The following is a 27,166-nucleotide window of genomic DNA, read 5'->3' as shown; positions in this document are numbered from 1 at the left end:
TGGTCCCCTAATATCTGTACTGAGACTAAAGTTTTTCAACTGAAGAAAATCGTTTTTCTTCAACTGATCTAGAATTAGATATGCGCAGAGAGGTGGTGGAGATAATTTACTGTAATTAAAATTTTAAAATACAGTGAACAGGTCCAAAACATCATTTTAAACTGAGAAATAGGCAGTAAAGTGGTAAATGCAATTCAGTGGAAATATAAAGTTTAAAATGATGGAAGGAATAAAGTTTAAATAAAGTTTAAAATGATGTAAGGAAGGAAGTAAAGTTTAAAATGATGTAAGGAAGGAAATTACTTCACATTTATATTGATCAGATCTAAGATGGCATTAGTACAGCCTTGTGTGGCGCAGAGCGGTAGGTGGCAGTATTGCAACCGAAACTCTCCCCATGACCCGAGTTCGATCCCAGTGGAATTGGATTCTTGGGTAGTCAGCTTGGGTCGACTCAGCCTTTCATCGTTCCGAGGTCGGTAAAATGAGTACCCAGCTTGCTGGCGAAGGTAACGACTGGGGAAGGCAATGGCAAACCACCCCGCTCTATAGTCTGCCAAGAAAACGTCGCAAAAGTGGCGTCCCTCCAATGGGTCAGGCATGACTCGGTGCTTGCACAGGGGACCTTTCACCTCACCTTTCACAAGATGGCATTAACAATCCCAAAAGGGATGTTAGATTTGTATGGATTGTTCAGTGAAAATGTTTAAAAATTGATAAGTGGTGTTTAAGGAAGAATTGGAATGCTATTGATAAAAAATATGGAACATTACCAAAGAGTTGAACAAGAATCAAGGCATTTTTCAAAAATGGAAGAGTGTAGATACTGCATAGAAAAGTTGACATAGGAAAAAGTGGAAAGGTTGAGAATGGAAAACAATACATACCTGCTTGAGGTCCTTGAAGTTAAAGCAAGATATACATAAATACACTTAGCTACATAATATCTTATGACCATAGCAAATGCCATTTAGAAATTAATTCCAAAATTTCCCCAATGAACTGTTAATATACAACTTATCTTAGGTATAATTCAATTACTTCACTGCACTCCATGAATTTAGGGGCTCACAAAGATAATCTTGCTGTCCTATTGTTTTATCAAACCAACACATTTTCTCTTTTAAACCAACATGGTTTGGTATGTTTATATCTAAACTAGTAATGCTAAAACTTATTCAAAAAGAGCTAAAACTTATTCAAAAAAATATATTTATTCAAATATATTCTGAAAATATATTTTCAGAAATGAAGTCACAATTAGTTTTCCACTGTGAATCATGGCTGAATGAAGATGTCTCCGTTAATGAGCGGAGACAATGATCACTGTGTAGAATGAAAGTCTGGTGAATAGACTGATCCTTTGGAGCTCTGCAGAGGAGGAGAGAATGGGAGATCACCCACGAGTGCTCTGACAGCTTCTCTCAAGGAGACCATAAAACGATGGACTGGAGTGCCAGGAACCAAGGGAGATGACATCTTGCTCTCAGCAGCGGTGGAGCCTTTAATAAGGACACTAAGCCAGATGAACTCACTTTCTAATTGCATTTGGAAATGTTCAATTTAATCTCTTTATGGACATTAGAGACCTTCAAAACAGTGAGGTTAATTTGACACCTGATGAGTTTTACCTTCTTCTTTGGATTTAAGAAATTTTGAACAGAGATTTATGAATTTAAAATAATATACAATTGGCAAAAAGCAAAAAGAAAGGAAGGAAGGAAGGAAGGAAGGAAGGAAGGAAAGAAGGAAGGAAGGAAGGAAGGAAGGAAGGAAGGAAGGAAGGAAGGAAGGAAGAAGAAGATTTTGATTTAAGAAAGTTTTAAATGGATTGGAAGACCAGGGAGATTTGGAATACTGGTTATTTTTGCTGTAAGATTTGAAGAACAAGTGTATAATTAAATAATATACTCATGGAAAATGACTGAAATGGAACTAAACCCATATTAGGAATGGAGGCTTGATGAAGGTTGCAAATGGACACTAGAAGGAACAAAGGGCCAGGCAGAAAAGAGTTAAAATGGCTAAGCCAGCTATAACCATTTCCTATCTTAACAAGTTTTTTGATAACTGGACTGAGATATTCATAACTAAAATCTCAGAAAGGGTACAGATTTCAATGGATAAATTTTTAGAGGATGATAAAAAAAATTTTAAAAACTGTTACTGACATAAACATCATAGAGTTTGAAGATATGGAAGACAACAAAAATTGAGATCACCAAAATGTGAATAGAAAAGACAAATCAAGAAAACAATCTGGACATGGAACAGCTGCAACAAGAAATCCTGGATGGTGCCTTTTTATGGGATTTACAAAGTAGGCTGGTGAAAGCTTTGAAGACTCCTCTTGAATGCCACAGATTGATGAAAAATCAAATCCTGCAATGCCACTGGAATGATTTAAAGATTAAGATTGAGAAGAGCAAAAAGAAAGAATATGAAGTTGGACTATTTGATCAGGGATACATTATTCATTTGATATTTCCGGTAACTCTAATGGACTTTTTGCTGAATGAGGACTGAAAAGATTATGATTTCTGGATTGCATATGGATAAGTTATGCTATGAGGAGAAGAGTTTTTTATTTATAAATTTTAAAAAAGGTGAAAAGTTACTATATTGGCTTATGCTTGGTGTGATGAAGGTTGGAAGCCACTTCTTTATTATTGTCTTTGTTGCTTTTTTCTTTTTCTCTTCTCATTTTCTTTTGTTTTTCTTTTTTCTGCACCTTCTGAACTTTTCTTTTTCATTTTCCTTCTAGTTTAGTTGGTACTAGTTTACTATATTCATTAAAACTTCAAATACACACACACACACACACACACACACACAGGGTATGTATGTATGTATGTATATGGGTGTGTGTGTGCGTGTGTGTGTATATGAAAGAAATTAAGCCACAATTTAGATTCTGGCACTATTCCATATCTATTATTGTAACCCGTTGAACCCTATTTGTGATGGGGATTGGGGATTGCAATTATTCCCCATGAATGAGGAATTCCCAGTAAGTGCGGGTCATAAACGTCTTAGAGGGACAAGTGGCATTCAGCCTCCCAAGATTGAGCAATAACAGGTCTGTGTGATATCTATTATTATTTATTTAGCCCTGAGTGCCCTTCTTTGGACTAATAAGCAAAGATGGAATCCCAAAGGCAAGCTGCAATTCAGTTGACTATCTGAAGGGCCTCCCAGTGCAGGACTGGGTATAACTGGGCACATGATAGGGCTGTACAAAGGCCCTCATGGAGAATTAGTTCATTTCATTTCATGTAATTAAGTTTTTGAATTCAGCCTGTTGTGGTGTTGTATAAGTGTTATCAATGCCCAAAAGTCAGAGTCAACAATTTAAGAAATGCTAGTGAAAAAGCAAATTTAGAAATTGTGGATTTATAACCATTAATAGTCTTATGTTTGCAGTTACTTGAACAAATAAGGGGTAAGGAGAGTTAGGGGACATATGTGAACCTTGTTCCCAGAATTGTTGAGTATATAGATGCCTCTTCAGACATCTGCATGTCTGAAGTGTTTGAGAAGTGTTTCTAAGCAGATCAAGAATTTTGCTGAGACCTAAAGAAAATGCCTAAGGAAGATGTTCAAATTATATGAAAGCTGCTAAGAATATTCCACCAACTATAGTTAGAAATAATGTTTTGATCTGTACAATCAACCCCCCCCCCTTTCCTGGGCAGGATTCCTTTCAGTTCTGTGGTCCCCTTCTCCTCCCATCCTATGGTTCTATGGACAAGTGGAAGCAGTGCAGAAATTTTTCAATTCTATTTTGTTTAGAGAAACACCAATGTCCTAGCTGAAAAGGCTGACTTGATGCATCCAAGATCAGGATCAAGCAAGATAAGTATTTGAGTGAAGTTAATAAGTAGATCATCAGTAAAAAGCTAAAGTCTTAGAGCCAGTGGTGATGTATTCAAGATCCAACAGAGTGCAGGAATTAACTAAGGAAAGGTGATACTATACTGTACTGCTAAACTGGAAGCCTGAGCATTCTTTTCTGATGCTGTTTTAGCAATCAGCTATGCTGAACTAGATTCCTGAAGTCTGGATTGCCACAGTCATGACCAAGGCTGAACTCCCCAGGGTTCCTGAAAATACTGTTCATAACAAGAATTGTTGCTCTTGAATAACTATTTTATTCTGGGAAACCTTTGCTTTTGAGATGTTAGAGGCATTTCTGAGAAGTGCCAGGAGAAGTCCTATGAGACTAGAGGAAAGAAATGTCTTCATTTTCAAAAGTGGAAGAAGCAGGACCTGGGAAACTGAAGACTTGTCAGCTTAATACTGCTTAATACTGGTAAGGTCCTCAAGCAGATTATTAAGCTGCACATTGGTAAGCACTTGAATAAGCTTGCTTTAATTAACAGGAGCCTACGTGAACTCTCTGAAACAAAACACACCAATCTTATTTCCTTCTTCAATAGATTTACTGACCTAGCAGATCAGGGGAATACTGCCGACATAGTGTACTTCTTTTTGTTTCCTCATAGCAATTGTGACCCTATTACCTTATCATCTCCTGGGGGTATACTGTACATCTGAAACTCTGTTGAGTTCAGCTATCTAGTAAAATTCTCCTGAGCTCCCTATCTAAAACAGTGTTGTTGCAAGCAACATATGGTTTGGTCCTGATATTAAACTAATCTAGATCACCTAAGACTTTTTCTAGAGAAATCAGCTGGGAGCTCATTAGATCTTGCAGACAAATCTGCTGGGCTCTGAAATAACAGGTCAGTTGAGTTCAGGGGGGTCTTCAGAGGGAAGTAAAAAAACCTCAAGGTTTCAGTCATGACTGTTCAATTGAAGCCACACCCTACATTTTTTTAAAAGGTAAAAATGTGGTGGGGTTTTGTGTGGTTGCGACTACCATCTTGACTTTGTTTGATGACCTCCCCTCCCTCCTGGGGATGCCCCCAGTCAGGTTGCGCTACAGAGATCCATTACACTATGTATAGTCATGGACTCGGTTTTTACCCAAATCCCCAGCTTAGGGTTATCCACCTCTCTCCATAACTGAGCCATTTGTTTTCCAATGACTTCTATAACAATATATTTCATTCATTTACTCTTGATTGACAACATCGTATATTTATAATGTCAGCTATAAGACTCTCCTTTTACCACAGTCTTTGATATTTTATTGCTCTGATCTTTGGACTCTGCTTCTGATAGAGAGTGGAAAGTGAGATATAGTAGGCTGTAATAAGGAAAGGAAATACAGTCAAGGACATCTCTAGGAGTGAGTCATATGAACAGTTTTCCTCCTCCCTAATGAGCTACAATCCTTTGGAAGAATGACTTAGTAAAATCAACAATAATAGTGCAATAATAGTGATTATTCCCAGGTACTCCAGTTTCATTAAAACAACAAAGGCATCTGTGGCCTGTGTATATGAGGCAAACTCTCTTGGCAACATTCTGCCAAAATGTTTTGTGAGAAATGAGGTCATGAATGCTACAGTTTGGATTCCTGACTGAGCGGGGGATTGTGCTTAATGGCCCAAATGGACCCTGAAATTGACCACTGATTGCTTGGCTGCAGGAGGACCTTTTTGTTCATACTGAATGAAGACCATTCTTTGGTCTTCCATAATGGAAATGTGGCTTCACTAAGTTAAGATATCTTTATGATAGAATCCATGATACTGACAAATACTCCCACTTTTACTGTAGAACTGAAAGCAACTCAGAATTCTAGGGTATCTTAAAAAAGAAGAGAGAGAGAGAGAGAGAGAGAGAGAGAGAGAGAGAGAGAACGAACACACAGCAAAGGCAAGATTCATGCTTTTTTTGACTCAGTTCTTGTTTCATATCCAAAAAATGTAATTCCCCACCCACATCAATTTTGTAAATATTAAAACATTACCCGCCCAATGGAGGCAGGTCTGCCTTAGATCTATGTTGCTCAGAGCAGCTGGGAGATTGTAGAGTACGCCTTCATTTTGCAGACTGGGAACTGGAAGGAAATTTTCACAATTTTGCAATATAATTCAGTGTTGTTATCCCATCTCTCTTTCTCTGCTTTGGGGGAAAAAAGTTACTTAGTAATTATAATTAATTAAGGCTCCATAAAATGAAGGAAACCCAGAAGAAGATTCAAGGCTTCAGCAGTGGGTGAAAAGAAATAATCAGAATGCCAGGTCTGGCTTCTGCAGGAGCACTACTTTCTCAGAGGCCAGATATAGTCACTAGCAGACCAAATTCCCCTGCCCTCCTGAAGTTTAGCCACCAGCTTTTTCAGAAATGGTAGTCTGCTTTCTAATTATAGCTGTATTATTCATTCATGCTGAACCTGCAGCATTCCTCTTACTTTGTCAACCTTTAAAAAAAAAACAGCAGCTAAACCACTCATATCTACTGTTTCTGATGCATGCTGTTGCAATCTCATCCAATAGACTATATAATCCTATCTGGAAGCTACATTTATTTATTCATTTAGCTCAGGGTTTCTCAACCAGGGTTCCGTGGACACCTAACGTTCTTCAAGAGGTCACTAGGGGTTCCCTGGGAGATCACAATTTATTTTAAAAATTATTTCAAATTTGGGCAACTTCACATTAAAGAGGTAAATTTAATTCTTTATTTATAGTTTAGGAACATTGTTAATGCATATACAGGCCAACACATGAAACGAATATAATAATTTGGTAACTTCAGGCCTATATTTGAGTTCACCCAGGCCTGGAAAATATTTCAAGGGTTTCTCCAGGGTCAAAAAGTTGAGAAAGGTTGATTTAGCTGGTGGTTTTGATGAGGGCTGCAGTAGATGGAATGATGCTGTGAAGTAGGTAGGGCTGCCTCACTCACAACCATGGGGTATGGGCTTTATTCATTGTCCTGGTTGAGGAAACATTAACTCTTCAATTAAAATGAGGTGTGCCATCTGATATAAACTTTCATTGCTTATTTAATGCTAAAAGGATCTCACCAATTTGAAGCAGAGCTTCAAGGTCAATCCACTCATGCAATTAATTTCTGTGTATGGTAGAATAAGCACTCAGTTTTTAAGCTTCTTAATATCTAGCCCTTACTCGGGTTACTCCATAATTGTTTAATTGCTACTATGGCATAAACCCCATCATGACACAGCTTTGGAGAATCATACTTTAGTATCTTCATGTGCTGATCCTTCATATGAAGAGTTAGAAACTCCATGGATATCTTCTGTTCTCCCAGTAGAGGGGAACAAAGCTGAGACGCAAAGTAACAAAGGCTACAGCATTTCATTAAGTTACAAATTCTATGAGTCACCATCGGTTCTCCAAAGCTAATTCTATAATATTTTGTCCTGTCAAAATATTATAAAATCTTTTGTAACTGTTGATGCCCAAGCCTCTTTGGATGTAAATAAGAGATACAAATATTCTTCTACCCTAAGACCAATAGTTTAATGTAAAACATTCTTTCAGTTTATTGAAGCAATTTCTGTTTAGTACCAAATACTTGTTTAAAAAAAAATGAGGGAGGGGAAAAACCCAGAAAAAGTAACATCTTTCTAAGCATATCTGTATCTTTCTATATCTATATCTATATCTATATCTATATCTATCTATATCTATATCTATATCTATATCTATATATCTATAATGTTATAAATGTGCTTTACTAGGCTGAAGGAGCAAAGGTTAATTTAATAGAAAAAATAAAATGTGGAATAACATTGATTTTGGCCAATAACAATTACAATATTACCTATTTTTACAAATAACAGCTGGACATTTTACAGATGTACAGTATTTTTCAGTAAAAATGTATCTGGATTTAACAATGTCAGTATTTAGAAAATTAAATTCTCCTCTATATTAGTGTTAGAAGCATTTTTAAGTATCCAAATAAAATCTTTACAACTCAATATATTATATCACAATTTAGACACACACATACACACATACACGTGGGTGCGTGTGCATGTGTATGTGTGTTGTGTAATATTTACTTTTATAATATATATATATATATATATATATATATATCATTAACTTAAATTGTGAAAGCATTATTTTCTAGTTATTTATGCCATGTAAAAAATGAGGCAGTTCAGACAGTACTATTACAAAGTAGAACAGGGTTATGAGAAGTTTTGCAATTTGGGCATCAGTGGCAATAACTATATCATGTTTACTATGATTTCTCACAATACCAGCCATAGCCCAACTTACATGAAGTTATATCAAAGTTAATTACTTTTGAAAAAGTATTGACAATTAACTGAAACCCTATTAACCATAATGAAACTCATACACAATTAGATTAAGGGTGGCATATCCCTTTTTCCTTTCTCCCATTTTCACCAACCCTTTCCAAGCCAAAAATATTCCATCTCAGCTGTAGCAAAAGGTTCTCACAGATTCTGTTTTCACTCCAATTAACTTCAGAATAAGTTCCAGGCAAACTCTCTGAACTTTTCTCTCCTAACTGGAGCCATCTCTTTAAGATCTTAGTTGAAGTTTTAGAGTAAGAGAGTCGGTAAAAAGAAACATGTTTTTTAAATGTCACCTATAATTTACTTTGGACAAATGCCTTTCTCAGATTGTGTTGGTCTTTCAGTACGTTTCTGAAAAGTTGTTTTCCCCATTTGAACTTTCAGTTTGCATAGCACAGGATTATGTGCTTTCTAACTATGTTATGCACAGTAGCATTTCTCCCACATCTAACTTTTCCTAGAATATAAGTTAAAAAAAATCAGCTGGCTAGAGTTTGTGCAAATCCTATAAAGCAGTGACTATACTCTGTGGCTATAGATACTGTGCCAGTGTCTACCACCTTTATCTCTTTGCTAGTCTGTTCATGTTTTAAGTTGTAATAATAAATATTGAGGACTTCAAATGAAATGATAGTTTCCAATGTGACAATTTCTCATTTTAATCTTAAAAGGAATTTCTTTTGGAAATAATTTGGTGGTGAGCTAGATGAAATTTTTGTGCATATTTATTTATATTGAAAAGAGGTTCATTTCTATAAACTACCATAGTAATTTGTAATGTTCAGGAAGCCCTATTTTTCAGGATAAATAAAAAACATTTTATTTCATTTAGATCTGTGTTATATACACTGAAAAGAAAAAAATTGCAGGCTTATATTTTCTGAAACATGAATGTTTTGAATATCAATTAATTAAAAAGAATGCATTAATTATATTTTAATACTATTTCCAGTATTAAAATAGAATATAGAAAATATACTATGAAATTTGAAACTTACTTTTGGGATTTTCTCTACATATTATATGATAGCAGAAAAGCTTTAGGCTTAGTATTTTAAGTTATCTATTATTGCACAATAATAACAAATCATTTCACCCTTGATGGAATACTGATAATGCATGCACATTAAGAGTAAAATTTGGTTTAGTATATTAATTCCAGTTACAGGTATCAATCACACAAAAGTTTATACCAGTACCATTGCAATCTGGATTTCATATCTATTCACTTTTCACAATTGCTGAAATCCAGAGAATTCACTCTGTATTCAGAAAACAATATATCATGAATGTATTCAGCATACTACATATAGAACCACCCATGCGTGAGCCAACGCATATCTACTCGCTGAACGTACACTGTAATCCATACATGGATATGCGAATGTGTAGGTGCTCATTTTATTTACTTTTATGCAAAACCCCCATCTCTTTCTGCTTAGAGAGTTTATTTTACTGCAAAAACTAAACATGATGCTATCTGGCGAAGTATTTGGGGTATCCATGTATGCAACACAGTTTAATAAAGTATGAAACATTTGGTAGGAAAAATTTAAATTGCGGCAATATCAATAAAATGATCTAATGTTACTTAAAGGAACATCATAAATGATAAATATAAAGGTACGTAAAAGTAAATATGTAAGGAGAAATATCAACAGATTTTTGGAAAGTTGTATGTTTAAAACAGATAAACTGTATGTATTTCTGTTGAAGATGGTTTTGAGACTGAAATTAATTTGGTCTACTGATATTTCTCTATGTGTATTATATGAACTGATATTTGACTAATTACTACTTTTTGACTCCGGATAGACTATTTGGTTCATTTAAATTACGTATTATTTATTGTAACCGCTTCCTTTAATTTTTATGTTTATCTTGTCTGATCTGAAGTCATGGCCCATATCCAAAGAAATATATTGGTATCAAACTTTTAAAAGTGCACAGTCTATTTTATGGATATTGGTGAATTCCAGTTTCAAGTATAAAAGGTACACTTAAAAAAAAAAAAGAAGGGGCATTTACATCTTTCAGAGTTTATTCATACCAGAATAAAGCCCTAACACTTTAAAACATACCTTTAAAAACATACTGGTTGATCTGGCTAGAATTCTGAAAAGTTGCTGGAGAATATAGCAATGTGAGAAAATGAATCCAAACAAACAGACACCCAACATACGATCTGACTAGAAAACATATGCAGAAACCACTACGATGCATGCAGAGCATGAGTTTGTAACAAAAAATGTTACCCTTTTCAGATTGTCTTATTAGAGTTCTTGTCATTCTTATCATGTGAGGACAAAAAAAAAAAACCTACTACGAGTATGTTTTTTGTTTTGTTTTAATCCATTGTAAACTTGTGCTGTATTGTCGGAGCAGTCTACACATCTTCAAGGGAAACAAGCAGGAAAAAAAAAAGGGAAGGAGATTTGTTTTTAAAAAAATCCAGGGATGTCCTTAAATTGACAGGAAGTCCAATAACTTTAATTTGGCATCAAATGCTTTGGTCACACCTTACTGACACTGTGATCCCAGATGCTTTGTTCTGAACACCCAGCAATGGAAGGTAGGCTTGTTGTAGTTTTGTATTTTAAGTTCCAATATACAGTTCACTGTCTCCCCAAAGGGGAGAAGGAGAAAGAGAGAAAAAGGCGGTTTGGGTTTTCCCCCCCATTTTTAATAATATGGAATAATCTATAAGTCTACAGGAGCAAGAGAGCCTGGAAAGGAGCCAAGTCAACCTTTTAGTGTACATGTTCTGCAGCAAAGCTGCTGAAGTACTTTCCGCTGGCAAAGATTATTCTTTTTCACTAGCATGCAGAAGCCTCCTTCCGCCCAAGATTCTTCCGTTGCTTCCAGAGGTCATAGAGAGTGGAAGGGGTTGAGTTTTGAACAGCAGGGTGTCAAGCAGAGGGAGATTTAATTTGTCAGACAGGCAAATTTGACGGAGGAGATCATTCAGGAGCAGGTAGCAAATAGGAAATTGTGTGTCCATCAAAAGGAATTTCAGTCACAACAGCATTTGTTTTCAGGAAGATATATTGTGTTGCAGCAAGGAGTGATTTGTATCCATTTGTGTAAGAAGGGAAAAAAAGATCAGAAAGAGAAATATTAGAAAACAGTGAAAAATTCAGAGATATCTTTCTGAGTATTATGAATTTAAAAAGAATGCTAAATAGCTACACAGAAGAATATACACATAATTTAAAATCATACAGAATGTAATAGAATGGTATTCTGATTCCTTGTGCTCCCAAAAGTGCTTATAGTGAAGATTCTGTTGCCCACTGTGGAATTGCAAAACATGATTTATAACAATATGCACCACAATCTTTTTTTTTTTTTGATGTATTCACTTGTTACTTTCTGGAGAAAAATCTTAATCTGATCCAGGTTCTAATTCTTAATTTCCCTACATCTTAAGAGAAAAGATAATAAATAAATTGGGTGGATTGTACTGTCTGATCATTCATTTTGGGACAAATTCAGGGAGATGCATTTGCCAACGGAAGAGCAATTTGCCAGTGGAAATAGACTCCCTCTAGCTGAGCAGCTCCTTCTGAGCCCCCACCCCACCCCCAGTTCCATTATAGAGTGATTGGAGGCTACAGTGGGGAGGACAGAAAAAGCATACTGGATATTATCCTGTCTCTGTGAAGAACATGAGTTTTCAATCTGGTTTTAAGTACAATCCCACATTCAGATAAATGTGCTAGCGTCCTGTTTATTCATTACATTCTCCCTGATGTGAGATAAAAAGTTATACATGTAATAGATATTCATGCAGAGAAATGATTTCTGCTTGGATAGTAACAAAAAATATGCATGATGTCAGTATTGTCACTTTAAATGATAAATGAAAATGCAATTGTAGTTCTTTAGTTATCTCTTCAGTCAAATGTTAGTTAGCTCTTTCAAAAGAGCTCTCAATCTTTCTTAACTTCAGTGAAATTGGATACTAAGCCCTTTTTCCAAACAGTCAATCAGTTAAAGGAATATTGCAATACTTGTTGGTTTAGCAATTTTACTGTATAAAAAAGCATGTCATTTATAAGTGTTTTTAGGAGAACTATGAACTAATGAGAAAGAGAAAATAAAATCATACTTGAAACTAATATGTGCATGAAAAATATTCCTCCTTGGAATTCTGTTTTCTTAAATTCATTGATAGTGGCAAATGATGTGAAGCTCATAGAACATAAAGATGCTCTCAATAGCACTTACGTATTGCCATTGAGATTGAAAGTAGTATATTGTTAAGAATCTTGCAACATTTTAAATGCTAATTGAACAAAAAGGATTCACAAGCGGAGGCCTAACGTCACGTGTACATTATTTCTCTGTAATTACTGTATATTACTGTGATCATAAAAAAATCTTGCAATTGTACAGTAAACCCTTGATTTAATAGACTAATGGGGGAAGGGGAGTTCATGAAAGCAGAATGTCCATTAAATCCAAATGGATTTTATATAAGCATATTTCATGTATTTTATGCATCTTATACTTTCATAAAATAGCAAAAGGGATTTTATGCATGTACAGAAGCTTAAGGTTTATGGAGAAATTTTGTCTGTTGCACTTGAGGTCTCCCAAACTAAGGTCCTTTAACTGAGTTTACTGTGGTTTAAATAATTTGCTTTCCAAGTCATAGGCTCCCTTAAAAATCAGGAAGAAAAAGCTCTGAGCACAGCATAAGGTGATTCTGAGAATGTCAAGAAAAGCAATAGCAGATTGTAAGTTACAAATCTTAGAATGGAATATTTCAGTTTGGAGGAAATTGTAGCTGGATACAAATCATGAAGAGAACACCTGGACAGGATATAAAACAATCAGAACAGGAACAGAGGAAAAAAAATCAGGTCACAGAGTTCATCATCAGGTTCTCAAAAGCCATTCAGCTACAATGAAAGGAGCAAGGAGGAATGCTGGTAGAACACAACAGTAGGTGATATGAAGAATGTAGTGTAGCAGCAGTTGTAACTGCAGATGAGAGACATAGATATCTGAAAGTGGCAATGCAAACTTTTCTTTTTTCTTTTTAATTCGTTCAATTGTGTCCAATTCTTGGAGACTGCACGGACAAGTCCTTGCAGTTTTCTTGGCAAGGTTTTTTCAGAAGTGGTCTGCCATTGCCTCCTTCCTCAGGCTGAGAGAGATTGACTGGCCCAAGGTCACCCAGCTGGCTTTGTGCCTAAGGCAGGACTAGAACTCCTGGTCTCCTGGTTTCTAGCTGGATGCCTTAACCGCCACACCAAACTGGCTCTCTAAATCTTAAAGGTAAAGGTAAAGGTTTCCCTTGACATTAAGTCCAGTCGTGTCCGACTCTAGGGGCGGTGCTCATCTCCGTTTCAAAGCCGAAGAGCTGGCGTTTGTCCGTAGACACTTCCGTGGTCATGTGGCCGGCATGACTAAACGGAACGCCGTTACCTGCCGGCCAAAGTGGTACCTATTAATCTACTCACATTTGCATGTTTTTGAACTGCTAGGTTGGCAGGAGCTGGGACTAGCAACAGGAGCTCACCCCATCACGTGGATTCGAACCGCCGACCTTCCGATCGGCAAGCTCAGCAGCTCAGCAGTTTAACCTGCAGCGCCACCGTGTCCCTTACACATCTTATACATCATTAAAACAAGCTGAGTTGTTGTACTGTTTAGCATAAAAGTAATATTCATTAATTTCTTTAATCGACTTGATGGTTACCCAAGGTGCTTGAAGGGTTTTGAACGATGCAAAACTAAGACTCTTTTAGTAATCTAATGTCAGGCCCAGCCCAAGAACAATGAAGAATCAATCCAGCCAAGCTTCATTCTTTATTTGCTCACACCATTTAGACAGAATCTTGCCAGACTAAAGCTACTCTACGTAACCTAAGGGGAAGTCACCTGGGAAGGCTCTAGGTCAGGGCTATTCTGAACCTCTTAGTCTTCCCACGTTCCATCTCTGGACTGTGTTTTCTCTTATCTTGCTCCCCTCCTTGGAATGTGCTCCCTCCTTCCTGAGAACCAGCAGCGTTCCTGAAGTCCATCATATCACCTCTCCCTTCAGAGACACATTCCATCACATCTAGCACTGTTTGCCAGTTAGGTTTGTAGCCTGTATGAATTTCCTTCCATTCAACAAAAGGGGTTTAACAAGATGCACTATGGACTGCTACTCCACTGGGTATCTTCATTACAACAGACTTCACTCTGGATATTAATGCAACCAACTAGAAGTTATTCCTTTTCCCACTATCTCAGCATATCTTAACAAGGTAGAAAAAAACATGGAGAGCATGGCTTCTAAATTTTTTCCCATTCTCTTAATAGCAATTTTGCTCTGGGCCATGTGACCAGAAGGGAAAAGTCAAGGGGCTTAAGTTGGCAGCAGTTTTTTCTGGATTTTTTCCCCCCCTGGTTAGATCTGGCACATTTTCAAATATTTATATATTTATTTATTTAGTCAGCTCTCCCCCTCCCCCCACCCCAAGTCCAAATTTGGCCCCATTCTGTTCTATTTTCAGACAGACAATGTCTATGATATAATTTCTTCAAGGATTCCTTTGGGTTGGAAAGAAAAATGGTAACATTTTTAAAAGAAGGAACAATTGATTTAATCTTCTACAACAGCTGTTTTGTAATGTCACTTTTGCATAAGTGATTGAGGCCTGATATCACAAGTATATTTCCCACAATAAATAACAATCAGTTCTTTTATGTTTTGAATTTGTAAAATTAAAAATTCCGAGCATTTCACATTTGGGGGACAATTTCAGCAAGTTAGCTGATTTATTCTATCTTTGTTTATGGCTTCTTTAAGTAGCTTTTTTTTTTTTAATCTATTTTTATTCTTCCAGTCGTGCAGTGTTGGATCTCTTTTCTTAATACTGTTTGTTTGTTTATTTACTCTTCACATTTCTTCACTGCCCATCTCATCAAAGTGTTTAGAAACTTTTAAGCAAATAAATGAAAATAGTTTATTCTTTTAACTTATTCATAAATAATGAGAATACTGAACTGAAAGGAAAGCCTGTGTTTTTTCCTATGGGAATAAAAACAGTAAAGTAGTTAAGTTTTCTTGAGATTATTTTTTAAAGTCCAAATAATATTAAACAGAGGAAAAAGTCAGAAAATAAAATTAGTTGGAGAAAAGCACTCACCATCTTTACAGACCAGACCGACTACACAGAGACCTGTGTCTAAGATATAGCCATTTGGACAACTTGTACAATTTCTTTCTCCTGGGCCACTGCACCCAAAACAGCTGGCATCACATCTTAATAATAATAATAAAAAAGAACAGCAAGTTATAAATAAGATCAATGTTGATTATTTGTCTTATAATCATTTACTGCTTGATTTCTTAACTTCATATATGAATTACTGCAAGATTCTAAAATGTTAATGCTAACACAGAAAATAGCATAGCAAAGATGATAATCACATGACCATCCTATCTTTGTTCCCGTTTTAGACCTCTGAGGCTTGATGGCTGATCATATATAAAAAAAACTGTATACGCCTCCAACATTTCCACAAAGTTAACTATAATCTGGTGGCCATATGTCAAAACAGTCCACTAATCTGGCTGCTCACAAATTTCAATTCATCAAATATATTTCCTTCCTATACTGTACCTCTGCTGTGGGATTAGCAGGCATTTATACATGGTGCTCCCATTATTTTCTTTTCAGCTAGACAGCCAATTCCCTGTCATGCTTCCTGACTCCCAACCCATGGTTTCTGGATGAAAAAAGGTAAGGTTTATGGGGGAGAATTCTCACTTGTGGGTGACTAATTGTATGCGGTAAGACATTCCAAGTTTTTGGAATGTTTCACCACCGAGCATAATCACATTCTTACACCTCATGAAAATTATGCACTCACTACATACAGTAGCTCTTCTCTGCCACCAACTTAACTTGGCTTGGGAGGGTTTCTGCCCTTAAAAACATCCTATAAATAGTTTAAAGGATTCTAGATATCTGCTGTTCTGTCTTCAGATTGATAACCACTTCTCCTTCATGACTTTCTTACTAACTTTTACTCATCTTCTAGCCAGAATTTTAGGTATGTTCAATTTAGTCCTCTGACTTCTATTAATCGTAAACACATAGATATTTCCAATTGTACTGAAATATCTGGAGTTGACATTTTTAGGCCAATAGAGACAAAGGAACTCCATCCATTATTTTTATGGTTGGTCAGTTTTGGAAAAGGGTCATATCCTTTCTGTGGAAATTGTTTGGATTATCTATCATTTTCCCTTAAAGCCATAGAGTTCCTATTTGAATGTGGTATATCTTTCCCTGATAGTAATTTAGGAAGCTCATTTTATTTAGTGTGATGAAATTTAGTTCCCCTCATCCCCATCCCAGATACTCCCAGACTTACAAAATTTGCTTTGACAATATTTTGAAATTTCTGACATGGTAAGAATCAAATATAGAATGCAGCATTTCTATTAACTCTACTGCAGAAATGAACAAAAACTCTACATTTATTTCTTGGAACCACCATCTCTTTTCACTAGCCCTAGCCATGCAAACATATCTATAACTGCAGAAAAGTATATTCTTCATGGGTTTGGTTCTAATCTCTTATTTATGCTGTGCTAAAAATTGAATCCAATGAATAAATTGGAGGATTCCACATGTATCTTAAAATTTTCTCTTATATCTGCATTCCAGAGCTCACATAAAACAGCATATTAAATTAATATTTGCAAGTTTAAAGTACATACTGCCACAGCAGGCAGTTTGTTTCTTATTTAGTTATGGTTCATGTATAAAATGGGTAAATATTTGCATCTAATTTAAAATGTGACATAGCTCATAATGACCACTTACCTTTTGCAAGTTTTATATCCATTTTCTAATGAGAGATCAAAATAGTAGCCGTTGTTACAAGCTACCACACATCTTCCATTCTCCATAAGATATTCTTCTGTACAATTTATGCAAGCATCTGCTCCTGGGCCTCAAAAGCCAACAGAACAAAGATGATAACATATTGCTGTATCCTCAATAAAGCATAGATAATGGATATTCATTATATATAATTCTGCAGAGTGATGACTGATTTGGTGGGATGAAAAACGGCATTTTTCCATGTAAACAAGAATGCTAAGAAGGCATTCAAGAAAATCTCACTATGGTTTATGGGTACTCCTGAACACTTCCTATCATACTGCTAGTTCCTCCTCATAGTCTCACTGGTTTGCTAGAACTACCACTGACTTGTTTTAGATTTGTTTTTCTTGCTGAAGTTGATGGTAGTTGTAGCATCCCAGCAAAGACATGATTGGGAGGAACTATCATACACAACTGAAGGCGTTCACACTAGCTATAATCAATGGGTGTTATCTGAGCATGGCCTAATGACACCCTGGGTTTCGTATTTATGATGGTACTGGTTTTTTCTATAAAGCTGTTTTAAAAAGTTGGGGACTCTTGTGATGGGATCCCCACTGCAAGAGTCACTTGCTGAGATGGGCGGCTATAGAAATCAAATAAATAAATAAATATTAATATCTATGCATTGCTCACTTGGCAGCCATGTATATTTATTTTGTATTTATTTTATATTTTAACTGTTTTAATTATAATTGTTTTAATTGTTTTATGGTTTTATTGTTGTAAGCCGCCCAGAGTCACTTGCTGAGATGGGCGGCTGTAGAAATCAAATCAATAAATAAATAAGCAGACGAGATAAGAAATCCAAAAAGTTCTAGTGCACATTTAGATCCCTGCCATCTCTCTAGGTTGCATCCCACTGATGGGCTGTTATTGAGAAGATAAGGAATAAGACTCACCACAAACACTCTTTTTTGAAAATTACAGACTTGTTTTATCATGCAATGTCTGTAATCATATGTACTCTTCATAAAACATTATGAATTCTATTACATATAATAATGCAAATAATTTTTAGAACTTTCAAGTGGTTTTGAATCAATTATTTGATATGAAAATCTGAAAGAGATAGAGTAGAACAGAGTGGCTGTATAACAAAGTCAGCTAATAAGGTGTGGACATATTCAGTTTGGACTATGCCTAATATTATACGAGCAAACTTCCACTCAAGCAATGTGACTTCCGCCAATTTCTCCTGTCAACCAATAGTCACCAAAATGTACTTAGGAGGATACTTAGTACTTATTCTATTTTATTGAAAGGGAAATCAAATTATTTAGTTAATGAAAAGAATATTAGAATTACCTGCACAAGAGGCACAGGAATGATGGCATGGCTCACAGTCTCTGCCATTATAATATTTGCCTGCTTCACAGCGTATAATACATCTTGTTCCTTGTAAACTACATAAAAAACACAAGGAGATTTAGGTAATTTTAGCTATTACCTAAGAGGAAGGGAAAATACATTTATAGATTATAGTGAGAACTTTTTCAAATGCCATTTATTAAAGACCTCATTAATTAAGGTGTGTTTCTAGCTGATGTACTGAACCTCAGCGTGAAACATAGTATAATACTGCAGAAATCAATAATATTTACATTTTTAAAAAACAAACTAGAGTACTCAGCTGATATGCTTAGACAGGAACAGCAATTTTGTTGTTATTCTAAGGGTTTCTTTAGACCCATGTTCCATTATGTTTGTTTGTTTATTTATTTATTATTTATTTATTAAACAGGTTTATGAGGCTGCCCAACTCACACATAGTGACTCTGGACAGCTTACAGAATTAAAAACCATAAAAACACAATAGACATGTTTGCTAATTTAATATGGAAATTTTAACAAATCATTCTACATATGCTTAGGTTGTTACAGCTTTAATTTTCTTTTCCCCTAACTGACATATGTACTGTACATTAATACATATGTCCACTAAGGAAAACAACATATATAATTAAAACATTACAGCATAATGAGATCATTACATCCCAGGTAGATCATTGCATCAATTTCATGGGTGTGTTTTATTTATCAATACAAGCAAGTGTATGCGTCCCAGAAAAGTAAAGTGGGTGGAGGGGTAGCATAATTCTTCATATAGAGCTGAATTGCATGTGTCTTGTTGTTTCAGTATTGCTTTTTGTACCTGACAGCTTACACCATCTACCAGTAGCTATTTCATTCAGGCTGCAGTTTCCATGAAAAATGAGTATTGTTGTAAGTTGCAGACTCCATGGCCACAGATTCTAGCCTTTTTTAAAGAAAAGAATATTTTCTATTCTGTCTCTCAACCCTTGATTTTTGTATGATTTAGCTTGATTATGAGTCAGAAGAACTCAAAAACTTGTACTCTTTTACACCATTAGCTCCCAACAAATATATATTTTTAACTGTGGATTTAAATGAAGATATGGAAGCAGTTACAAAAACAAATTATTAATTGATCATTTTTTCTGTATGATAATTCTTAAATATTAGATATATACCCGAAGGAGAATACAGTGCTTTGGTTTTCATTTTCTACATATTAGGGACTTTTTATCCATTATTAGTCAGGATAATATATGCATTAACAAAAATACTAACACACTTGAAAAATCTGTTCAGTTAAAAGCTAAATATAATGTGAAATATTTTTTTCTTCTGGATGTCTTTCACTATCATGTTAACTGTAATCAATAATTTCCTTACCTTAGACCATGTCTGCATTCTGTGCAGGTATGAAATTCAGTGCATGACTTACAATTTTCACTGCATTTACGGCAGACAATCTTATCTGGAAAGAAATGTAATGCAGAAAAAATTAAAATTAATTTTATGCAAAAGAACTTATGGATATATATGATAGTTTAATACTTAAATATTAATACATGTTAATGAATTAATGTATTACTTTATACATAAATTAATATTAAATATTTAATTTAAATATTTACGTACCAACTGATTTAAAATTATTTGTAAGTTGTAATTTTCTACTTATTTCCAAGATGTCATTACATCTGGAAAAATACTGTTTAATATATCCTGCTTTGTTTCATTTACTTACAGCAAGCCTGCTTAGTAATGTCAAAAGATACTCAGTTAATTTTTTTTAATATAAGGTATAAATTACAAGATTAAATTAAATATGCATATATTTATTATAATAAATTAATATACTCACATAATATTATATTAGAACAATTATACAGCAGGATATATATTATATATATTATATATTATGAAGCACATGTAGACACTTACATACTATTGTCTACCAATTACTGTGTGAGAAATGAAAAGTGGATGAAAATGACTTTTTCTAATTATTTATTCAATTTGAATTTGTAACTTCTCCCCAAAATCAGATTACTCCAATGTTGTAGGCATAAGCAGTACCCAGCTGGATCGGACCTCTGGACCATCTAGTCCAGCAGTCTGTTCTCACAGTGGCCAACCGACTGCACAAGGTAGCCCAGTAGTCTTCCAACAGATGGCCTTTAGAGGCAGTCACACTGCTATCAAGGCTAACAGCCATTGATCCCCATGACTTCCATTAACTGGTCCAACTTTTTTTGAAGCCAGCACCACATCTCATAGTATCAAATTCCAAAGTTGAATTACATGTTGGGTAATACTTCTGTCAGTTCTGATTATTCCAGGATTCAATTTCATAGGGTGGCCTTTGTTTCTAGTATTTGGGGAAGGGGAAAGAGCTTCTCCTTGTCCACTTTATCCACAACATGCATAATTCTATACACCTCAATCATATTCTCTCTCATTTGCTTCTTTTCTAGCCTAAAAATCCACAAATATTGCCACATTTTTTTCATGAAGGTTGCTGCAGCTACTTGATCATATTAGTTCCCCTCCTCTGAACCTTCTCTGCCTCCACTATATCTTTTATTGAGGTGTGGAAACCAGAACTTCACACAATATTCCAGATGCAGTTGCATCATTGATTTATATAAGGGCGTTTTGGTATTGCCGTCTCTTTCTTTCAAAACAATCTCTTGTTATCCCTAACATGCTGTTGGCCTTATTTACAGCAGGCAGAGGTCCGAGGAGTTGGTTTCCTCTTCATTACTCAGTTTCGTTTCTGAATTTGGAATATACATTTTGGGAACAGGGACAGCGATGTGGCAGTCCAAAATGAATCAAATTTATTTACAAGCCTAGTTAAAATAATAAAAAAAAGATTATGCTGCAGTGTGAAACAGTTATTACACCTGTTCCTTCTCCTTGCCTCCATTTCCAAAACTTGGCAATATTATTACATAAAGGCTATACTAGACTACTTAGAAATTATTTCATGAAACCCCACGTTTCTTCTGTGTCACAACAAGCAAAAGGATCTGTTTGAAGTTATGAGATACCTTTCTTTGTTGTTTACCCATAAATATGGAATAAACTGCTATGGAGGTCTTTCTCACCTCTGACATAGTATTTCAAAAAGTATACTCTTCTTTATTTCATGAAGCTTCTTTGCTAATACTTTAACTGTTTGTTTATGTATTTATTTATTTGATTTCCATGCATGTCCAGTCACCAAACAACAAGCCGATTTTTATTATGTTTTATTTTATTGGTCTTATTTTAAGTGTTTTTTTTAAAAATACATTTGAGTTATTTGGTGTATACTTTTAAAGTCCTGATGAAAGTTTCACAGTGGTCAAACTGAAATGAATGGCAGTATATTGAATGTTAATTGTCCAGTTCTTTCCAATGTTATAACAACTGAGTAATGTAAAAAAAAATCTTACTATTGTCCAGGTAAAAGCCATCTGGGCAGGTGGTAATACAACTCCTAGACTCTTCATTGATAAAGTAACCAGGTTTACAGGTATTACACTGATCACTATGACTTCCAAAACATGTTTCACAGTTGGATGAGCACTTTTTACAGCGTTTCTTGTCTGCAGTATAGTGACCAGGTGGACAGTTGGGAACACAGGTTCTTTATTGTAAAAAACAGTAAAAGACAGAGATAGTACTGAGCTGGACAGAATCAATCGTATGGCATCTGAATAACAAAAGCAGAACGGTGGTTTTCCAGATACTAGAGATACGATAGAAAACAAGCACTCCTGTGTATGTCTAAACAAATGAACACACCTCAATCCACTTCCAATCTGAACTGGACAAAGGACATCACTCTGAATATACAGTGTTTATGATCATATTTGCAAAAAAAACCATCGCTAATTCAAGACGTGCCCCATTAAAACAAACTGAGATGTAACAGCAAGTATTGTAGTAGATGTATCATTGGTATTATTCTTTGGTCCAAATCAATTCAACAAGCAGTTCCTCTATTAAAATGTTCCAAGTGTGCATTTCTAATCTTGTTAAACTCTTCCCCGTTCTGCATTCCAACGTTCAAATTATTTTTTTTTAAAGTGGCAGAAAGTGGAATTGAGATAAATATGTTGTATAATATATATAGAGAGAAAATGTTGCAAAGAACGTAGTCAAAGACGGAAGGCATGATTACAATCAAAGGAAAAAGAGAAAATGCAGAATAATTTTGGTGGAAATAAAATGCTTTGCAAGTGGGCGAGGAGTGGTAAGTAAGGACCCTCCAACTGAGCTAATAGGTTTAAAAATAAGTGATGAAATGATTTGGCATGAAACCAAGAGAGGGAATGCTGGAAGGAGCATTCTGGAGATCTGTTTGGGAATAAAGTGATATGTCGAAGAGTGGAAGTGAAACAAATGCTATAAATCTTACTGTCCAAGAAAAAAATAACAAAAATGAACTAATAAATGAGTAAGAATGTTAAGAAATGATAAGGCTGCTGTGTAAATGGTGTAACTGTTAAAATATGAATGTGATTTCCTAATGGAACATCTACAAAATTTGTTTAAGATGGGGGTGAAGACCACATCTGTCTCTGACAATTGGAAAAATGTTATCATGATTTCCCTGTACAAGGGGAAAGGCAGCAAAACTGAATGTAAAATCTCTAGGGAATTCATTTGTTAAGTATGCCTATGAAGGTGTTTGGCAGAATTCTGGCTGGAAGGGTATGAGAGGAGACAAGGAACAAAATCTGGGAAATGCAGTGTGGCTCTGTGCCAGGCAGGGGATATCCAGAAGAAAATTTTGTTCATCAGCAAGTAACAGAACCGTATGATTGTGAGAAAGCATGTTATATGCTTTTTTATTTAGAAAAAGCATATGACAAAATGCACAGACTTTAATTATGGGAAGTTTTCTGTGAACATGGTGTTGAAACTGGGTTGCTAAATCGGATAAAAGCAGTATATAATGGAAGTAAATCATGCATGAGAATAAATGGAATGCTTAGTGAATGGCTCAGCATTGAATATAGAATAAACAAAAAGGTGAAATATCTTCTTGAATTCCCTAACCTATTTATGAATAAATTAAAAGGAATGTGTGTGGTGATCTTAAAGGTACATTGGTTGGCATGTGAATATATGTGCACTTTTATATGTAGATGATGCTATGCTGCTGCTGAGAATTGAAAGTTTTGCAGTAAACATTAGATTGGATGATGCAATGAGAAGTATGGCTGTAAAAGATAATGACCAATTAAAGACAAATGTTGGTAGAGAAAATGGAACAATTACAAGTTACACATAAAAAGAAAACAAGTAGAACAAGTAGATGAATTTGTGTACTTGGTAGAACGTTTCACCATAGATGAGAAAATGGAGGGAGAAATTTTAAGATATGCAAATGCTGGCAGAAGAAGATACTAGTTAGTATGTGAGATGATACAAATAATGAAAGCTTGTTGAAAGAAGCAAAAATGGCTGTATATTAGATTGTCTTTCTGCCCACTTTGTTATATGGAAATGAGAATTGGGTGTGTCAGGAAAAGTAAATTGAATATGGTGGGAATGGGATACTTAAGTGTATGGTAAAATAGGAACAGTTAGGGACAAGAATGCATTGGTGATGAATGAATGTGGATTAAATGCAAAAGTGAGTGTCTGGCATGAAATAATGTGAGGTGGTTTGATCATATAGCGAGAAGAAAATGAGAATCAAAGCCTTAGGCATGAAAGCCGGCTGGGTGACCTTGGGCCAGTCACTCTCTCTCAGCCCAGCTCACCTCACAGGGTGGCTGTGTGGGGAAAATAGGAGGAGGAAGGAGTATTAGGTATGTTCGCCACCTTGAGTTATTTATAAAGAAAAGAATAGAGGCGGGATATAAAATAAAATAAAATAAATTACAGAACAAATATATGAAGGAAGAGTTAATGGGTTTAGAGGAAAGAAAAAGCAATAAAATTGTGGTTGGATGAAGTTAATTAGATCCTGAAAAGGGAGATAAGAAAATTATGTATAAACATAATTTAGACATAAAAAAGAGAGATGAGAAAGTATGTACAGACAAAAAAAATAAGGTTTGTAAAGCCAGAGCGGTATAGAGATATATTATCTCATGTTTTTAATTTCTTTGGCTTACTATTTCTTAGTTCCTTTGTGTGCTCTGCTTAACGATGCTTATCTGAAATGGGAATAGCATGAAGAACATGTATGTATGTACATATGTAGAGATGAATGGCATTAAGATTGTAATACATGCATTTTCATACAACTGAAAGAGATGTTAACATGGTATTTAAACAGGCTTTCAAAATTCTGTTGTTCCCTACAATAATCAAGCAGCATTCCTAGAATCCCTGCATTGTTTCTTTCTTGGCCCAACCTACCTCAAAAGGTGACATCACTCTTGAAAGTGTCTCCAAGTTTTTCTCTGTCCTATCTTATGTTAAACAAAATGAAGGTGGGGTTATTTTGAGTTTTTTTTCTCATGCTTCCTTCAATGTCTGGACTATATAATCTCTCGTCCAAATCCTTCCCTGAAAGCTCTTTCATACATTCCCTAAGGTCAGCTCTAAATTCCTTTAAAATAACATACATTTAACCCTCTACAGGCAGTCCTTGTTTAATGACCATTCACAGTTATGATGGTGATGAAAAAGTAACTTTGTGACCAATCCTCACATTTATGGCCTGTGCAGGTTTGTAAAGCAAAGGAAAGCTGACATAAGATTGTAAACACAGTCGCTGTTTCACTTAGCAACTACTTCACTTAACAACCAAGTTGTCAGTCCCAATTGTGGCCACTAAATGAGGACTACCTGTAATCAGCTGATAGTATAATGTTGTACGATATATGAAATGGGGTAATACTGAAAAAGAAGCTATCTTGGTACTATCTAATAAAAGTTTTCTAAATAGGAATTCTGTCTACAGGAGTTCCAAACTGGCTTATCAATTAAGTATAAGCATACTGCGTAAGAAATAATAACTGTTTCCTACCGTGTGTTGTTTTTAGATTTATAGTAATAGTGTAGACAGTCATTGCAATGGTCTGGTCCTGGTCCACCACATCCAACTTTACTACACTCTGCATTGCATGGACCTTCAAAAAAAGACAAACAGTCCTTGTATTTGTATTAATTGCCTTATAGAAATTACTTCATGTCCATGTTGTAACAGATTACTTGGGTTCCATTATATAACTAATTTAGAAGTTTAAAAAATCAAGACTGAAAATGTTGAATAGAATTCAAAGTTTCCAGAGACTGCTTTTCTGGCTTGGTACAGGAAATTGATAAAGAACAGGAAAACAAGCTTGCTAATTAATGGACACATTATTTTAAATATAGTAAGTAATGTTACCTGAATAGTCATCTACCCCATAATCTTCTGTAGGGTCTTCAATTGGACTCAGGCGTACTCGTTCGCCTTTCAGAAAATCACTTCTTGGGGAGTAAGGCTGAATGGATGTCCCATAAAGTACTAAGGACCATTCTTTCAGTTTACCTAGATGAATCATGTTGGGAAGACATGAGATTCCATGAGGAAATGTATTCTCTTCAATGTTTATTGTAGCATATTTCAAAGAGCTTTCATCTTTACCTGTTGCTGTTGAAACTATCTGGCTCAGGACACGAGGGATGAACTGCCCAATGAAGAAGAGAAGAGAAGAAACACTCTACTCACTGTTGCACTTGTGGGAGCTCTTCCTCCCTCTTCACAGAACCTATTGAGATGAACTGCCCTGTGAGGAAGTGCAGCAGGATCAACTGTTCTGGAAGTGGTAGTATTGTCTGGGTCTCCCTAAGAAGGCTACATTCACTACAGCTGACTTTGCTACTTGTCTCTTCCCTCTCACTCACCTTTTCTTTCTGTGCTGTGTCTTTTTAGATGTTAAGCCTAAAATATGTCATTATTCCTCAAGTGATAGAGAGTGGTTTATACGGTGGGTACATATACTAGTGAAAACAGGAAGCAGTTACTGTGGGGCCTATAGGCACAGTTGGGCTCTCATTACCACCCCTTCCTTGTTCCACATCTTTAACAAATAACCTGATTGCACAGGTTAGAGAGCCTGGGTTTGTTCACCATTGGGGGCCAGTTCTGCCTTGGGGGCTCAGAGAGCTGTATAAAAGGTATAAATATGCAACTTAAATGTTCAAATATATGGTTATAAACTTATTAATAACAATCATTATGTCTTCTCTTCCCACATCTGCACAGACCTACCACATATGAATTTGCAATTTCAGTGTTAGGAGGAAAGACAGGGAGCTGAGTTATGAAACATTGTAATAAATAAAACATTTTTAAAATATTACATTTATTCAAATACCTTATTTTAAAAGTATTTTTATTATTCATATATGGAACTGGAAATATGGGCATGTAAAAGATCAAGACTCCCTTGAGTTGCTATCAACTTCTGGTGACTATATAGACACATCCACACAGTTTTCTTGGCAACAGTATGGAAGTGGTTTGTCACTAGTCTAGTCTTCTGCCCTAGTCTTCCTGGAAATCTCCTATCTAAGTGCTTACCAGGTCCAATCTGCTTAGGATTTTCAAAATAAGCAAAGGTTGTCTAGGCCCTGCTGTGCCATATGATCATATACAACACATTTAAATATATTGCTGTTTATGATCAGAGTCTTTCTAACTCCACAAATTATTATGAAATATAATTTCCAAATAGGGTTTTTCCTGATAGGCATAGTGTGAATGAGTGAGAGATGATAAAAAGTGAGAAAATTG

The 27,166-nt window shown here is 35.4% G+C and overlaps 1 protein-coding gene across 3 annotated transcripts in view; it reads right to left on the bottom strand.

Moving 5' to 3' along the window:
* PCSK5 (proprotein convertase subtilisin/kexin type 5) overlaps window positions 1–27,166 on the bottom strand; it is a 236,536-nt gene that overhangs the window by 53,397 nt on the left and 155,973 nt on the right. The window contains exons 14-21 of one of the 3 annotated variants that reach the window (XM_063295159.1): window positions 25,775–25,918; window positions 25,412–25,514; window positions 21,873–22,066; window positions 19,819–19,903; window positions 18,427–18,524; window positions 17,056–17,185; window positions 15,367–15,482; window positions 10,533–11,067 (exon numbers count right to left, since the gene is read on the bottom strand). In XM_063295159.1, the coding sequence (XP_063151229.1) occupies window positions 10,961–11,067; window positions 15,367–15,482; window positions 17,056–17,185; window positions 18,427–18,524; window positions 19,819–19,903; window positions 21,873–22,066; window positions 25,412–25,514; window positions 25,775–25,918 (977 nt within the window). In that variant the 3' untranslated portion in view covers window positions 10,533–10,960. Of the gene's footprint in view, window positions 1–10,532; window positions 11,077–15,366; window positions 15,483–17,055; window positions 17,186–18,426; window positions 18,525–19,818; window positions 19,904–21,872; window positions 22,067–25,411; window positions 25,515–25,774; window positions 25,919–27,166 lie in introns of those variants that run through there. The other 2 variants (XM_063295158.1, XM_063295160.1) reach the window with 2 other exon arrangements.

The sequence above is a fragment of the Candoia aspera genome, chromosome 2, assembly GCF_035149785.1.
Source record: "Candoia aspera isolate rCanAsp1 chromosome 2, rCanAsp1.hap2, whole genome shotgun sequence".
Lineage (NCBI taxonomy): Eukaryota > Metazoa > Chordata > Lepidosauria > Squamata > Boidae > Candoia > Candoia aspera.
This window is presented reverse-complemented; position numbering and strand designations above follow the sequence as displayed.